This window comes from Gouania willdenowi, chromosome 22 (genome assembly GCF_900634775.1).
Source record: "Gouania willdenowi chromosome 22, fGouWil2.1, whole genome shotgun sequence".
NCBI lineage: Eukaryota > Metazoa > Chordata > Actinopteri > Blenniiformes > Gobiesocidae > Gouania > Gouania willdenowi.
The window spans coordinates 24611763-24630519 of NC_041065.1; the positions used below are offsets into that span (position 1 = coordinate 24611763).

Consider the following 18757-nt stretch of genomic DNA (forward strand, 5'->3'; position numbering starts at 1 on the left):
ACTTAACTTTAGACACGTTAATCCCAAATACCTTTAGGTACTACCACTCACTCATTCCCCCTGTCCACAGCCACCACCATTATAGCTGAGCTTCACACTTACTGGCTTGATTACACAACATAATAAGCACAATATATTCTACAACTTCACATCTCACCCTCACTGTATAACAATCTATTCTTCCCCACCCTTTCTATTTCCTACCTTGAGTCTCTCCTCCCTTTTTTTTCCTGTCAAATGTATTTGATAGAAAACTGACCATGTCATGGTTTTAAAAATAGATTTTTAAGGTGTTGGTCTTGACACGATATCGACTCCCAAATATCTTTTCTTGGTGTCAGATAGTGTGGTCTTGAGTACAACACTATTAACATTTGACAATCAATTTATCCATAACAATCCATTAATCCAGTTCGAAACCCTTGTTTTGTTTTTTTGATATTGAGTTTTTCCCAAACCCTGTCTAGTTTATAGTGTGGCTCCCTGAGGACAACAAAAGAAAGAGGTGAAACATCTGTATATTCATCCTTCTAATGATCAAAAACAGACATAAATGGGTTTACGTTGTGGGAAATTCTGGCAATACCTAAATACATCCACTAGAGGGTGACTACGGATCTTTTCTTAATCCAGTCTTTCACCCTTTCTCCAAAAAGTTAAATAAATAATGTTATTAATTTGAATAAAAAGATACACAACAAATAGGAGGTATGATCAATAACAATATGCCAACAATATGCCAATAGTATAGTATAGTAACAAAACGTGGATAATGCAGCAAAGCAGAGGGTATGGTAGAGGTGACACAAGGCAAAAACTTGTAATGTTTTCTTTGAAAGTGAGACCTTTTGAACTTCTCCTCTTCTGAAGTCCACACACCCATGATCCAGCTATCAAGATCCAGAGTTTGCTCTTTACAGACTCAGTGCAGGGTATCCAACCTTAAAGGAGCCGTTTTGCCTCATCTCACCTGGTTTTAAAGTCCTTCCGAACCCGAAAAAAATACATTCTTAATGAAAACAATAGTATTGAATTCTATACAGTTAAAATTATATAGAATGATGTTTGATTTAATTTCTATTGATCATGTAAATGACAACTTAAAACCAGTTTAAAATGAAATAAAATAAATTAACATCAAGAAATAACAACAAAACAGTATCTTGCATCTTCAAATTCTTACGCATCTCAGTTTACATGAACACAATGTTATATAAAGAAGTGATAGGCAGTGGCTATCTGTATGGTTGCCGTATCAATATACCGACATTGTATTCGTACGCAGCGCCCCTATTTGGCCAGTTTAGGTCACGTGATAGGTCAGTCATTGGCCAGTTTAGGTCGCGTGACTAAGATTAAACTTAACCCTAACCCCTAAAAATTGTTGCAATATTGGGTTATAACCTAAACCTAACCCTAAGATGCTACGTACTTGTACTTCGGTAACCGTACCAATAGCACCGGGGGCTGTCCGTACGGCAACAGTACAAATAGACACTTTCAATTTGATAACGCATGATCATGTCGGTCAACACATGCTAATTGCTAATTTCTTGCCACACATAAAGCATGCATATTTACCCAGCACATTGGCGGTTAAATGAATCTGTCCCCACACAATTAAAATCTATATTTTCTTCCACAATAGTGTTTTCGTTGGTTCAGTTATCTTACCAGTGATTTAAAACTTAAGGTTAGCCGCAGGTGTAAGGAAAGTTGATGGTTTGTAGATGTTGCAGGAGGTGAAGTAGGAAGATGGCTGAGTCATTGCACAACATGATTTATTTTTAGCTTAACAAATTGTTATATCATGAATTTATTTGTCATTAATCATTAATAGCCTCTGTAAGAAAATGACAACTCTTTATTTCAATATATTTTTTAAAGCCTTAGGGAGCCATTGCAAAAGAGTCAAGGAGCCACATGAGGCTCCAAAGCCGCAGTTTGCAGACCCCTGCCGTAGTCCAATACAGTGACCTGGTACACAGATGTGTTTTACAGCTGTGAGAAACAATCAGAGGCAGAAGAAGTAGCTACTCTTAAAAATATATGCAGTATGTTAAGGTTTAGTTTATTCAGACAAAGTTTTTTTCAAGAAATTTTATCTCCTGACAGGTTTCGACTGTCAACTGCCAGTCTTCCTCAGAGGTGATTGCTTTGATGATGCTTTCCTTATGAGAAAACTACCACCTGACCGTGGCTCAGGTGGTAGTGGGTCGTCTTCTGATCGAGAGGTTGGGGGTTCGATCCCAGTACCTGACTATGTGTCAAAGTGTCCTTGGGCAAGACACTGAACCCTAAGTTGCTCCCAGTGGTCGACTAGCGCCTTGCATGGCAGTCCTGTCCCACTGGTGTGTTAATGTGAGAGTGATTGGGTGAATGAGCTGATATGTAAAGTGCTTTGAGACTGCTTCAGTGTGGTGATAAAGCGCTATATAAATCAAGTCCATTTACCATTTACATCAAAGCAGTCACCTCTGAGGAAGACTGGCAGTTGACAATCAAAACATGTCAGGAGATTACATTGCCTGAAAAATACCTGTCTGAATAAACGAAACCGTAACATATTTTTTAAAAAAAGAAGACAAAATGAACTTGCTGGATTAACATTTACATGCACGTGGCTATACATTTGCAAACTCGACTGTAAACATAACCTGATTAATAAACTAATTTCCACTCAATTTAAATTCTTCAAAGCCACACTTTATAAACCGTGGCGTGAAGCACAACCACCAAAGAAGAGCTTTGTTTTATTAGCCTATTAAGACTGTCTAATTAAGTGACTTACTACTATTTTAAAATGACTGAAAGACTGGGAAAACAAATAAACAACAATGACTTCATCCCTAATCTGACCTACAACCAATGTTATCTTTGACGGGAAGTACCACCCTTTCCTGCTGGGCTTCATGAAAAACAAAAGATTTGAGCAAAACAAAATAGTAGCATACATTTTTCAGATTATTTCACATCAGAGATGACAAAATTAAAAACCAATCTTTGATCTGATCAATCATAATGCCTTTTTTTGATTGAAGCTACTCCTTTCACATGTGGGGGAAATGGTATAGTTTACCTGAGGACTGGTTACACTGAACAACAAAACATTATGACCACTAAGAGATGAGCAAAATTAAGAGTTCCTTTGTGTTACATGGCACCATCAGTATAGTTCAGAAGTGTTGGGAATATTTGTCAATTTGTTCTTAAATTTTATGTTAATGAAGGCAAAAGAGAAGCCCATGGAAAGAAATGGTGACCCAATGCGATGTCATTTTGTGTTTTTTTTACACGTGGCAACAGGATATCCTTTGGAAAGAGGGCAAACCAGCTAACACAGTCTAAAGCCAAAATGGGAAACTGGTGGCCCGGGGGCAACATGCGTCCCTTGGTCTAACTTTGTGTGGCCCCCAAATTAAATGCACAATAAGGACTCCAAAAACATACAAAATGACAGAAAAATGTACAAAAAGACAACAAAAATACACACAAATGACTCCTAAAACCACATTACAAATAAAAAACACACAAAATAACAAAAATATTCAATAACCAAAAGACCCAAAACCCTTTATGTCGTTTATTATGCTCAGATTGGTCATTATTCTAAATGCTGACATGGATGTTGATAATGTGGCCCTTCAGATCAGAGAATCACATTTTTGTGTCTCCCACTGGGATAAAATTTGCCTATCTTTTCTCTACAGCTTAGTCTGCAGGACATTTTTCACCACATGGAGAGATACTGACAATAAAAAAAGGTAAATATTGGTAATCAGTTAGGACTGGTTCAGCATACTGAACTGTTTTAGCAAAGTTAATTGTTGTTTTTTGGGACAACCTTTCATAAGTCGATTGGACTGTTTCCTATCCTATTGGCGACTCCTTTATGCACAAGGAACTTTCTATGGCAGCCCATTTCCATCAATAAAAAAAAAAAAACAACACCAAAAAACTAGGAACAATGAAGAATAATAAATAATTAAAGCTGCAAGCAGCGTTAAACGGGCCCTCGCAACCACACGCATGTCGGGACGTGGCGCACATTGAGGTATGTTGCATGTCGGGACGTGGCGCACATTGAGGTATGTTGCATGTCGGGGTGTGGCAGAAATTTTAAAGTGTTGAGACGTAGCTGTCCATTTTTAAGGATTGTATCACAAACTTTCCTGCAATGTTCTGTGCAAATATAATGCCTATGATTTCCTTTTGCCAATAGGTGGCGCTATGACTATGAATGACGGTTGGGTTTAACCATAACAAATTTTTTTTGGCAAAATCTTAATAACTACCAGCTGTGAAAAATTCCTGGTGAGAACCCTGTTGTGGTAGAAAGAAAAAAGCATTACTTACCCAGATCAGGGAAATCCTCAGTGTACTGAAGTAATAGTTCTTCAGTACACTGAATTCTGACATCATCACTCTCTACAGTGATGATGTCATCAGTCCAAGCTGGGAGCCAATACAATTTTCAAGGGGAAGCTATTCAGTCATTTTTCCATTCACATGTGCAATTCCACCAAAATATAATTTTTTTTGCTTTCACAAGTTTTTGTGTTTCAGCCCTCAAAAATGCGATCTTTCCTCTATAATAATAAAAACAATAATAAAAACGGTGCATTACAATAGGGCCCTGAATATAAGATACTAAGTCATAATGAGATAGCATCTCATAATTAAGAGATACTATCTCATAATTATGAGATAGTATCTCTTAGTATCTGATATTTTGAACATCTCAAATTGTTTTTTCTCTGTTGGGAGTTTCCTTGTACACAAATTTTTTTGTTCCTTTTGTTTATTTTTTTTTTGTTTTCTTTTCCCTGCTCGAAAAAATAAAAATAAAAAAATAAATGAAATGAATCATCACTTAAGAATAAATAATTATTTTACTTTTCCTATTTTTTGTTTTGTTTTTGTTTTTCCATAATTTTCAGTATTAAAAAAAGAATTATTTAAGTATTTAAAAGAAAATTTTGTTAAGAAATAATTAAAAATACATGTTTACTGTATATACAATTGTATATTTATATTCCTATGAAATGTAATCTACACTTATTCAATTCAAACTTTAAGAACATTTAACATTATATATATATATATATATATATATATATATATATATATATATATATATATATATATATATAGCATAATAATCTCTTTACATTCCCTTCTTTGATAAACACTCTGGTAAATAAACTTTAAAACTACAATGCTAAAGATGGAATAATTCTCGCGAGATTTCGTTGACCACCTCCTTTAAATTGAATAAAAGTTGGAGGGGAAAGTGCAAATCTTGTAGGATCACGACTTTTGACGCAAATCCTTATGACTACTGAGGCACAGAGCCCTGTGTGTGTGTGTGTGTGTGTGTGTGTGTGTGTGTGTGTGTGTGTGTGTGTGTGTGTGTGTGTGTGTGTGTGCGTGTGTGTGCGTGTGTGTGTGTGTGTGTGTGTGTGTGTGTGTGTGTGTGTGTGTGTGTGAGTGACAACTGCGCGGGGCCGCCCACTCTCACAGGCGGTGTGAATGTTAATTGTGTACCACTGGTTGAGGACTGGGCTCATAATGCTGCTGAGAGCGCGGAGGCGCAGCGAGGCGAGGAGCTGAGCGATGAAATGCTCCCAGCAAAAAGGACGCAGATGGACAGCTTAGTTCAGCCGCTCGTCGCCCAGTACCTCGCCATGGGATGCCAATCCAAAGAAAACCAAAACGAGAGGATAACAGCAGATGAAAAGGGGAAAGATGACGCGTAAGTCGGATCAAACTTGTGGATTTGTAGTGTTGCTTATTCTTAGCTATTGGAGTTATGCAGGAAGGCTCTTTTTTTTAAAGTCATAAACCATTTTTTCCCCCACATGTTAAGTACGTTTTACCACACTTTGGCATGCGTGAAGCTGTTTTTTTTTTTTTTTTTTTACTTCATAGTTTAAAAGTAGGTTTTACGTAATCAACAGGCATTTCCTTCCTTTTAAAGAAGGAAATGGGAACAACAATAGTCTAATCACAGGGAGGTGCTCAACATATTAGTGAATCCATGTTTCATTATTAGGGGAAAAAAGTAGTTTTCCAAATATATCAGGATTTGGGGTTGGATCTGTGCTATTATTCAACTCCTTTTATGTATTTCTAAAACAGATTTTTTTTTAAAAAAAATTTTCAATGATGTAAATTGTAGATGGACTAACTAACCATATTCATTGGTGGAAGTACAGTATTTGTATTTTGACAATTTGAAAGATCTTTTTGGATCACTTATTTCAGGGGTTCTTAAACTTTTTGGATCCAGGGACTCTTTACTGGGGAGAACATTTTTCAAGGACCCTTTTTATAATCCTCACATCAGACACACAATTTACTGCAAATTGCATAAAACGTTTTAATGTGTTATCATTAAACATAATATGTGCACATTTGTTTCAAATTAAATTCAAATACTTTTTTGTATGATTTTATAGTCATTGAGAGCCATCGCACTGCATATCGCTGCAGAAGTGTATTGTGTCCAGTGTATACTGTACATGTAAAGTATGTTTGTTTTATTGGTGCATTGGTCCCTGTATGCAGTTATTCACTTTTGTAATGATACTACTTGAATATATATATAATTCCACAGACCTCCCAGTTGAAGAACCACTAATTCCTTATTTTATACTTATTTAGGCATCAATATTCTTGAGGAGTTTATTGAACATTTGTTGTGCGTGCATCTTTTTTTTTTTTGTTGTTGTTGTTGTTGAATCAATGAATAACAACAAAGGATTTCCTCCATCTAATATATCTGTGTTTTTTTTAAGTGGAACGACAACAGGATGCCCCTCCAGGCCTCGGATTTCTCCTCCTGGCCGGCCTCACCGATTTCACAAACACACCTCACACACCCCCACAGGCAAACCAGGGATGTTTCTGGGACCCCTCGCCAAAGGAGCAAACTGGGAGGAGCTTATCCAGGCTTGTCTGAACACTTTCAGTAAGTCGGTGCTGATTTCTATTATATTTAGTCCAGAATTTCATTATGATGTTGATTTTCTGAAAGTCTTTCTTGAGCACTTTTCTGCATAAATGTTTGAACATGTTTGATCTAAACCAAACAAGGATACGATCACTATTGTTTTTGCAAGTTTAAAAAACACTGATTAGTAGTGCAGCATGTGTATAGTGTAATATTGTAGGTCACATGTGTCAAACTCATGGCCTGGGGACCAAATCTGGTCCTTTGAAGCATCCAATTTGGCCCACTGGAGAAAATGACAGAGAAAACAACAATCATTGTGTAAATGGAATTAACAATATTTGCAGGGGCTCGCAGTTTTCCCGGTGCTTATATAGCATGATTGCAGTTGAAAAACTTAAAATTCTTACAAAATCCTTAAATGTTCCTCAAAATATGACATATCTCCCTTAATTAAATAGAAATTGGTCACAAAATCTAGGAAATTTAAAGTGAAGATCCAATTGGGACTCATATTTATCACCTATTGCTTGGATATTGTCGGTTTCTTACAATTTTTGTTGTTATGTATATGTAAAAGTGAAAACTATAGGGCACAACAATGTTGAAATTACTCGTTTTCCTGCATAGAATCTTTGGCCTACTTGAGATTAAACTGCTGTGCATTTGGCCCCTGAACTAATGAGTTTGACACCCCTGTTCTAGGTGTAGCTTAAAGATTTATTTGAATTTAAAAAGGTGGAATAGTGGTTATGTATGCTGTTGTTGGATCAATCAAGTAAAGACCATTGGCTCCATCAAGTTGCCTGGAGTGCTCTCAGAGTTATGGTGATTGCGTCTGTGAAAGAGAAGCTTTCAAATCGCCGTTGCCTGGATACGCAAATGCAGCAAGAGCAATGGAGAAGTGTTACAATGGGCAGCACATAAAATGACATCCCATAACTACATTTACCAAAGGAGAGACAGAAGCAGTCGCTAATAACAGCCAACACTCTTCATATTTATGAGCCACAAAGACAATGAAGGGTTCAGAAATGAACAGATTTCCTGTGCTGATTCATACACTGATAATCCTCTTTAGGAGTTATTACATGAACACTCGTCAATAGGAGTGTATTGATAGCTGGAGCAGCCTCTGTAGATAAAATGGAGCCCCAGTTCTGCACATCACAGATGAACCCCTAAGGTCTGACAGGGCTGCGACCCTTTTTTTTTTTTTTTTTTCCAATGTGTGTGTGCACGTAAGAGCCATTTGAAGGATTACCTGAAGGCAGCTTCTATCCTGCCTGCGCTGAAAGGTCAGATTCCCAAACAGTCCCTCTCAGATGCTGACCAGCCTTTGAAATGCAGAGCGCTATAAGGTGTAGATCAATAGCTGTTGACATCATTGCTTTTCTGACTGAACTGTGGAAGACAAGTTACACGTGACTGATCCAAAACTATTTACTCATCTGTGAGTAGATTCCTTTGATTAAATGTAATCACCTGTTTCCTAGGTTAAATATTCTAGATCAGGTTTCTAAAATGATGGTACGTGTACCCCTAGGGATGCGCGATGGCGCGACAGGGGGTACTTGAGGAAAATTAACAAATGAAAGCATTAAAAATGTGGGGTTTTATAATGTTTATTTTTAGTTAAAAATGATAATCACACTGAATATTACCAGCAACTCAAAAATAGAACAACAAAAACACACAAATAATGAGAAAAATATACTGACTAATAAAAAGAACATACAAACAACAACAAAATACACAAAATGACACCAAAAACACGCACACCGAGAGAGAAAAATACTTAATATTACCAGCAACACACAAAACGACATCAAAGACACACTAAATGAGAGAAAAATACACAAGATCACTACAAAATAACAGAGAAACAAACAAAACGGCATAAGAAACAACCAAAACGACACCAAATACACACACACTGAGAGAGAATAATTCAAAAAATACCAAAAACACACAAAAATGACAACAAAATCACACAAAATAGCAGAAAAATGTACCATATAATAAAAAGAATAGACAAACAACAACAAAATATGCAAAATAATACCATAAGTCATAAGTCATGATAGAAATGATAAAACTATAGAAATAAATCAATTCAGGAGCCTCTAGATACTGTTTCATTCCACTTATTTACAAAATGAGGTTATTTAAAATGTGTGTTATCACTTATTCATTCCATCATTATGCTGTAGTTGTTTTGTCATAAAATTCTGAGTAAAATTTTGTAGTCGGACATAAGGGGGATTCAGAAATAAGAGAAAGGGGGTACTTGAGCCAAAAAAGTTTGATAACCACTGTTAATGTAGATCAAGGTCCAATAATGTATAAATCAGCCTATCTGAGCTTACTTACTTACTTACTACATGTACAAGGAAGCAGCTGATAACCAGAAGACACAGAGAATATCACCCCTTTTCTCACACTGCTTCATAATATTGAGAGAAAAAACAAAGCTGCAGGACACTAAAGTTGTTATCGATAAATTCATATCATGGGCCTCAATGATCAATAAATCGAAGATAAATCGCTCAAAAAAACGATAGAAAACGTGAAACTTGCAATTGAAAGTTTGTTGACATTTTGCCGCATTGCATTGTGGGATGTGGAGTCACGGAGAAGGGTGCATAGAAGTGTTTTTACTTTATTCTGATATTACGGGGAATACCGGGAAGAATGAAGGAAAAAAACTTCTATACGACACAAAAATGCAAAAAAAATGTCAATAAGAGAGTTTTTACAGTGGAGATAAAAAAAAAAAAAAACAACTTTCATGCAACAAATTTGACCTTTTTTTATTCTTTTTGGAGTAAATTGTGTTTCATTCATTGATCTATAAGACATAAACATTGTTTTCATTTAATAGAAAATGATTTTGGCTAACAGCTTTAAAGAAGACCAAATTCTGAGGAAATACAAAAGAAACACTTTCCCAATTCCCCACATTCATTGATTGCACTCAAACAGAGCTAAAATCATCTATGACATTTTACTTCAGTTAAGAATAAAAATGCTATTATTTTCTCCTTTCGAACTCATTCAATGTGTCATTATTTCCGCTTCAAAGCCATTCTTCTGGAATCTGAATTTTTAATAGTATTGGGATGTTTGTTATCTTTGGTTTTTTCAGTCTGCTGTGGGCTGGGTTGGTTCCATCACGTAAACATCAGTGATTTAACAACCTGAAAACCGATTAGAGACCTACTGTATAAGTGTTTGATTTCTATGAACAAAGCTTATGCAACTATAACAAGTCGTGACTCAAATATGAGTTTGAAATGTTTTTTTTTTTAAAGTTGTAAATAAAAATAGGTTGTTTAGTCTAAACCAGTGTTTCCCAAACTGTATTGCCCCATGTACCCCTTAGCTATTATTTCTTATCACAAGTACCCCTTAGCTCATGTACTTTATTAATTTATTTCTGATGTTTTGCTCATTTTATATTTTGAACATCACCTTTTGGTGTATTTTAAAGAGTTGTCTCACCAATTATTATTGATGGATGACAAAAAAGTCTGTGTGCATGTAAAAAAAAAAAAAAAATTTATAATGTTAAAAAATAATTGTCAGATGTTTCTGTGTACCTCCTGAGAGGTGTTCAAGTACCCCAGTTTGGGAACCACTGGTCTATTCGAGATTTTTATGTACTTTAAACTTGTTTGTGAGTTATTTTGCATATGCTCTTTTTTTTTTTAGTTTTATAATCAACTTTATTGGCCATGTAATGTATGTTATACACACGAGGAATTTGACTTAGTGAACTGTGCTTTCTCTAACAATGTAACATTAAATGATAACAATCAGCTAGAAAAAAATATAAACATCAATATAAACAGTAGTTAAAGACTAATATGTGCAAAACTAAATAAAATAATATAACAAGATAATAATAATAATAATAATAATAATAATAATAATAATAATAATAATAATAATAGGATAATAGTGCAGTAGTTTACTTATTTTTAAATTATTTTTGTGTGTGTGCGTCTCATTCCGTATTTTTATTCCCATAATTGGAAATATTGAGATGCGAGGAATAAATTACATTTCAATATAATCCGTGTAATAGTTCTCTATGGGTCCAAGTTGTTATGAAGAGTTTTGCTAATGGAAACAACAGTTAATCCCAATTCCTACTGTTGAAGTTGATCCCAGTAAAACAAAAGCACCATCCAATCTGATCGCTGACTTCAAAACAAGGGAAAACAATGTTGGAATTGCTGCGTGATGAGTGGCTGAGATAACCTTAGAAGTGATCCAGCTGCTGCAGTGTTTATTACCTTCTGCTGTTGTGAAGATCTAGTGTGTTGGGGTGGCAGCTTTCCTCATTTTCCAGCCACTAACAAACAGTCCGGAGGGGATTTCCTTTAGTAATTACCCCTGCACTGGGAGGGTTAGTGGTTGGAAAGTTGTGAAGAAAGAAGGATGAAGCAACTGTTTACCTGATGGAGAGTTCTGACGTCCTGTTGTGCTGTCTGACTCTTATTCACATCTGTAACATCACGGGATTGAATCTTTCTAAGCAACAAAAGCCTTTTTAATGGTTAACTTCATGTTTGTCTTAATGCAACCGTATGGTGAAAACCATCCATTGTTCCCATTGTTCGCGTGACTCTTTCGTCAACGTTCATTTGGTTTAGATGGAGCTGCCTGCAAGTTCCAAACACAAACACAGCCCATGCAGGATATGAAGGCCAGATTAGTCAGCTGCAGCAGGAGTGGCAAGTTGCTTACAGATAACAAAGATTAGAAAACACGTTACCATGGCGTCCAAGGTATTTCCAAGGTGATTGTGTTTAAAACAGAGCCCTCAGACGCCTGATGTCCTTGATGGTGTTGAGATACTGGTTGAGCTTTAAGGCAAAACAAGACCATAGCTTCTGTTTTTAGCACAGCAAGATGGACATTTCATGAAATGTCACAAAGGGTAAAAAGCATTTAGTCAAAGGTGCGATTCACAGCTGTTTCTCTTTACGTCAACCACTAATTCACCCCCAGTTTCAGTCATTTGATGTTTTGGAGAAGATTACTGCCATATATGTTCAAATTTTGACCAAAAAGTGACAATTTCCCCTTATAAACAATCCTATTTTGGCAAAAATAAGTAAAAAAAAAAAAAATCCTCTCCCTTTGTGTGAGTCTCAGCGTGCCAGTGAAAATTAAGTGTTGTGGTCATGAAGAGAGGAAGCCGGATACATGCAATAAAAAAAGGTAGAAAAATAGGTAGTGAGACACGCAAACCACAGACATCTAACAACCAGGGGAAAATAAATCTGTCTTCATGCTTTTTTCTGTGTAACCCAACACTTCACTGTTTATTAAGCATACAGTATATGCCCTACAGTTTTTAAACCACAGCTTTTTCCTACATGTATTTGCCAGTTACTAGAAGTGTTACATATTCTTACTCATTCACAGTCGACTCAATGCAGAGTTTTATCATATCAAAGTTTATACTTTTGATTAAACTGATATAAAGCCTATCTTAACATTTTCCAAATCTTTTTTTTTTTTTACCAAATGTACTGTATGTGCATACAAAAGTAGTTTTACAAAAATGTAGCTTTAAATTTAGAATGATTTGCAGCTTTATATTTAACAGCAATGTCTATCCGTCCATAGAGTGCCACATTAGCCACCGCAATGTCATCTGTTAATAATAGTTATGTGTTTTGTACACACACCATTGATCTTTTTGTATTTATTGCTACTTGTCTGCCAAAAGTCAATGTTTGGTAAATAAACTCCCAGATCTGCACCTCCACCAAACTTTAATCTGAATGTCGAGGCTTATTATTGTTCACCTTTTCTGTATGAATAATTAAAGTTAGATATATTGGTTGTCATGTTTGTATGTTTGTGTGTCTGTTTGTTGTGTACATGATAGTGTCCTCAATTTTTGACGAATTCACTTCAATTTTTATTTGTGAATTGGTTTTTGGGCACAGATGAGACCATTTAATTTTGGTGAAGGCAGGTTCAAGATCAAGGTCACAAAAAAATATCAAAAATTGCAAAATTTCTTATCTTTAGCAAAATTTCTATGGCGATGATGTACGGCTATGACATGCAACATCTGACCAAACATGATCTGGTGTCATGTACTGAGTTCACCTCATACTGAGATTGTATATGCGAATGCGAAAAATTAATTTTTGCTTAAAAAAAATAAATAATAATAGTAATAATTTTTGTTTATTTTTGAACAGGCACGTGTTTTATTTGTTTATTAAATTATGTTTAGGGTTATAATCTCAGTACGGAGGTGAACTCGGTGCGTGACACCGGATCCGATTCAGATTGCTGACTCAGCGATTTTTTGAAGTTAACATTGGAAAGCCCATTTACGACTTTCAAAAATTCCTATACAGTTTAAATAAGTTTTAATTTCATTCAAATTTGGTGGATTGATGTCGGGTTATATCAATAGGGTATCGTCATTCCACTAAAGTCTATCACGAGATACAGTTTGGTCAAGATCTGGATCCTGATCCACGTTTGAGAGTTAAAAAACCATGTTGAATGTCCACCATCGTTGAAAGTCATTTCTGCTGTCGTTTGTGGATTAATGGCTGTCAAATCTGGTTTGAGAAGAGTTCCGACATTAACCTACAACGAAAGTTCAAGTGTTTGTCATGCCATCTGCAGCTTTTGATACATGCGAAATTGGGCGTTTTTGAAAGCACTTTCATTTAATTTAATTTATTTATTCATTTATTTTAGATCAAATCTTTGGCTGCTATTTATCTTCCACTGTATTTAGTCACTTACTCTGGTTTTGACAGCAGAGATTCACCTTTTGTGCCTATTTATCTCCTATAGTCCAAATGGTTAGCAATGGGTAAATGAAGGTCTAGTTTTTGAACGTAAGCTTCTGTTTGGGATGAAAAAGAAATAAATCACTAATTGATTAATTAAAATGTTATTTTTGACGATTATAAAGCAATTCTTACATTTCCAAAGACTATTTGCATTTTTTAAATTGTAACACATCAGGGAAGTTTTTTTATATTGGATATTTTAATGATACTTTACAATATTGAAGATGCTGTGAGGTGTTACTCAAAAGAGAAGTCAAGAAATTCAGCAAATATTCTATTTTCTGTATCCATATTTTTTTTATTCAGCAAATTGATAATGATTGTTTTTTTAGTTTGAGTTTCTCCAAAATGAACACAACATAATATTTTGAAACCAGTCTGTCTTTGCCAGCGGGAGTCTGTGCTTAGGCTGAGTAACTTTTAGACTTTTGACTGGGACTGGGCGATATAGACCAAAATGATTAAATATAGAACATATTTCCCAAAATGGAAATATACAATCTTAATATTTTTAACTTGATAAAGTCTTACTGAAAGGCAATTCTGGGTAAAATGTGCTGATGCAGAATGCCACACAGACACATTTATAAACAAACAGAGGCACATTATGTGCCACTTTTGGCTTTTTCTCTTTTAAGGGACAGCAAGTGTGAGTGAGTTCTGTAGTGTGGCTTGTTTAGGGGAAGGTCTGGGTTAGAACACCCTCAGAAATCTATCGAATGGCTTTACATGCTGTTCTGAGAATTAGCAAAACCAGCGACTCCTAAAACACGTATTTTAATACAAAATAAGCTATAAAATAAATAAAAAAAACATATAGTTTTAGCCAGGTGTAATTTTCTATATCGTCAAAATAAAAACCTTGATATGCTGTATCTTAAATCTCGATATATTACCTAGGCCTAGTTTTGACATGAATTCAGCTTTTATCCATCAATGTTTTTCACTAAGTGAATAAATTCCCTGGCAATGCTTTAAAATCCTTGTCTTATGGTGTTTTCTTTGTTATGGACGTCGCTTGTCCTTCACAAACATGTTTTTTTCCTATTTTTTCTTTTGGTTGTTTCACTGTTTGTCATGTATTTTTGATTGTTTGAAAGTTTTTTTAAATTGAGGTAGCCTGCAGGCATGTGTGTGCATGCCTCACGAGGTTTTCCATGATATATCCAGACTAGCGTACGGTAAGCCAGGATAGCAGTTATAAGGACCAGAAACAGGAGAATTTTTTATAGAAGATACAGAGATAGATTCTAAAACAGGGACGATATTCTTTTGTTCCGATTTTATTGTATCACAGCACTTGGTTGCCAGTTTTATTTATATTGCCATTCTGATGAATTAGGTATTGCGATTAGAAACGTTTATCCCACTTTAAATTACAGCATTTTCTTGAATCATACAATTCTAGGAAGAATATGAGTCAGAGTTCCAAAAAACAACGCACATCACAAGTAGGTCAGTCGGGCTGACATTTATTGCATGAAATTGCAGTACGCTACATGTAGTGCATGTAGCTATAATGAATATGCAGACATAATGTCAGAATAGAAAATTGTAATATATCCCAAATGAATAGTTACTGTATGTACAGTATCTACAGTTACTGTATGTACAGTACCTACAGTTACTGTATGCACATGTATTATATATATTTTCGAAATGACTTTAAATTATTATCATTACTATTATTATACTTTTCTTTTCTTTGTTATTAATATTTGTGGTATTCAGTGTGGACAGCAAAGTTTCCTTACATGACAACAAAACGCTTTGAATCTTGAATATTTTTCCAACCCTAATAGATCTTAACTTTATGATATTTTGAAGGAAGATTGTGTTGTATCTGACTTACATGTGGAATTTGTTTGCAACAACTTAAGATACAACAATAAAGACATATTCTTCCTGATAGTGTTTTTTCAACAAAATTCACACACACACAACAACGATTTCTCCTCTTGTGTTGCAGACGCAGACGGGTGCGTTCGTGGGAGCCACCACCTGTTAAACATCACCCTGACCATGCACCGTCTGCTCATTTCCTCCAATGATCTGCTGGACAAACTCATCATGCTATATCCTTTCTGTGATATGTCACACAAACGGCTCTCTTCTGCATTGAAAAAGGGGCCGCGCCATTCAAACAATGCACACTTTAGCACACAAGGGATCAAATTGGTAGCTCAGCCTTGTGCTGCTTTCCTTTGGTTGTCAACAGCAACGCATGGTCAAGCTTGCACTTGGCACACAATGCAGCCTGTAACTGTTGGTGTAAAACATGATCGGCAAGTGGCAGTTTTTGTCGGCTCATCCTGTCTGTCTTGAGCATCACACACAGTTTGCGAGTCTTGCTTGGAATGCATTAAAACCTGTTGAATGCATCACTGTTTTGTGTTTTGGCTACATTCCAGTTTTTAAAAAGCCATGGGTTATTGTCATGTTATGAGATTTGAGTGGATGGCCCATAATCTCTGCTTTTATTCATGCTGCTTCAGTGGCGTCACAAAGTCCCCTCAAAGGAGCGCTTCTCTCCGTCGAGCAGCCTTGTGGTTTCAGGTGTTAATTACCTCTACCTCTTTGACATACATGTCCTCTTCAACTATATATAAAGACTGACCCTGGACTATTTAAAGAGGTCTCTGCTGCTGCTGGAAACCCACATCACCCACCACTCTGCTGAAGGGACACTTTGGTATTTTTAACTCTTTCAAATCCAAAACCCGAAAAGAAATAAGAGCATTAAATTTATTCAGTGTGTGGGTTCGGATCAGGAAAGAGACTTTGGGGCCATTAACAACCTTTTCTCACAGTCTGGCCCTAGGATTGCGTGGGTAGTTCTTCTTCTTCTTCTGCTGCTGCTGGTGACGTAATCAGCCTTTTTTTTTATTTGTATCACTTCAAGCTATTTCCTGTCAATCAGGAGCCATACTGTTAGTAGGCTAATAAATCTTTTAAAATTTACAGAAAAGTGTTTTTTTGTGTTTGGTCGTCACGTGAAAAAATCCCTTGTGGCCTGACAGCACAGATTGAAACACATTCAGCATCTCGCCGCCACCAAACAATGCACACAGACAGTTGTTCTGCAGCGGCAGAGGCATTGATTGTGTGTTTTCTTTGTGCATGTTGTTTTTCAGCTACCTCTTTATGCCAGATGATTCACTCGGTGATGCTCATCAGAGTTTTGCCTCATGCACTCGCCTCCTCCCACATTACCAAATGTCACTTGTGTTTGCCTTTTAGTTTAGTTGTAGATTTTTTTTAAATTTTTTATTAATGAGTTGTTTGTTGGGGGAGAGGTGTGTGCAGTAAGGATAACCATATGCTTGTTATTCACTCGGAAACAACTTGTTTTAAACAGTGTCAAAGATCAAGGAATGTTTGAGAAATAAATTGGAAATGATTCACGTTAATCAGAGGTGAAAGTACTCAGTTACTTTAATTGAGCTGCTTTTATTAGGACTTGTACTTTTTTGAGTATATTTCTAAATTGGTCATTTAAAGATAGGGTTGGCATTTTCTCCAGATACACTTTTTAAGTTTTTGGTTGAAATTTTCTTTATGTCCTGACAGAAATTAAGATCTTTTATACTCTGAAAAATAAACGAAGAAAATCCATCATCTGTAGCAGCTGTAAATCTGTAATAACTTCGACTATTGGTTAAAAAAACAAACCGTTTTTTTAACCAATCACGTCTCCCTGTCTCCCTGCTCGTTCTCAATCCCTCATATGCACAAGCTCACACTGATAGCGCGTCACCGCTGACAGAGTTAAAACAGTTTTTGGTCATGTTTTTTAACATGTATGATGGTAAAGTTTATTGTTTACTTACTGCTGAATGAGACATGAGACAACAGAGTTTCTACACAATACAAGCGATGAACTGAGCTCCTCTTCTGCAGCAGCTGTGCGCACGCATGTGAGTGAGACGGAGCACAGAGGGGAGGGGCAAGGGGGGTAAAGGCGGAGCCGTCGGGGAGGCTACATTCAAAATCATCCTACCCTACCTTTAACTTGTACTCAAGTAGGTTTTAAAAGAAATAAAGAAATTCATTACATTTTTACACCCAACAATTACTGAGTAAATTATTATTTCTGTGATTACTTTTTATTTCGGTTTCATGTCACATTGAACATAATCCATGTGTTCTTACTCGTGTTATTTCTGATCAACATTTAGCCACTTTCTATGGTTCATGTTGGGGTTTCTACCTATTATGTTGGCACCTACATGGCACAGGTTTCGATTTTTATTTATTTTGAGCTGAATGCATTGGTGTTTTTTATTTTTTTAAAAAGAATTGTACATTTTGAATTTTTATTTTATTTTATACACATGCCTTTGTGGAAAATAAATTAAGTTCCAGTTGTGCAAGATTTGATCTCTTCCCTTTTATGTTTTTACGTGAGATGTTTACTGTATGCAAAGGAACCGTGGCAAGATGTATTACCAAAAATAAACATGTGGGACTTTTTACTTGAGTATTTTATGTGTGACTTACTTGTACTTGTACTTGTGTACAAGTTCACATACATTACATGAGTAGGATATATCAATTTATGCAGCATCAGACTGCTCTGCACTACTGTAATATATCATAGTTATATTTATAGATATATATTTATTTTCATATTCATGTCTGCGCTCTTACAGTGAATATTGTTTATACTTGTGTGGTTGTTGTCCTGTGTTTATGATTAATATAATCTACATTGTTGTGTTTGTAAATGTTTGGGGCGGAGGGAACAGTAATGTCTTGTACATGTAGTGGATTTGACAATAAAGCTGACTTTGGTTCAAAACTCTTTACATCTCTGATGTTAATAAACCACTTTTAATCTTCTCCTTAACGAAGCCTCTTACGTTTAAAGCAGCAATGGACAGGGAGCAGCCCACAGAGTGCCAGAGGATATGCTACCTCATCAGGTGACTGTCACACCAACACCATCAACGTCACTTTG

General features: G+C 35.8%; 1 protein-coding gene across 1 annotated transcript in view; it reads left to right on the top strand.

Moving 5' to 3' along the window:
• The first annotated feature begins 5461 nt into the window (after nucleotides 1-5461).
• The window catches only part of LOC114456343 (RAS guanyl-releasing protein 1-like), a 29300-nt gene continuing 16004 nt past the window's right edge, over nucleotides 5462-18757 (top strand). Inside the window, exons 1-4 of the mRNA XM_028438040.1 lie at nucleotides 5462-5755; nucleotides 6801-6973; nucleotides 15767-15872; nucleotides 18660-18722. Of these exons, the coding sequence (XP_028293841.1) occupies nucleotides 5622-5755; nucleotides 6801-6973; nucleotides 15767-15872; nucleotides 18660-18722 (476 nt within the window). The 5' untranslated portion in view covers nucleotides 5462-5621. The remainder of the gene's footprint in view (nucleotides 5756-6800; nucleotides 6974-15766; nucleotides 15873-18659; nucleotides 18723-18757) is intronic.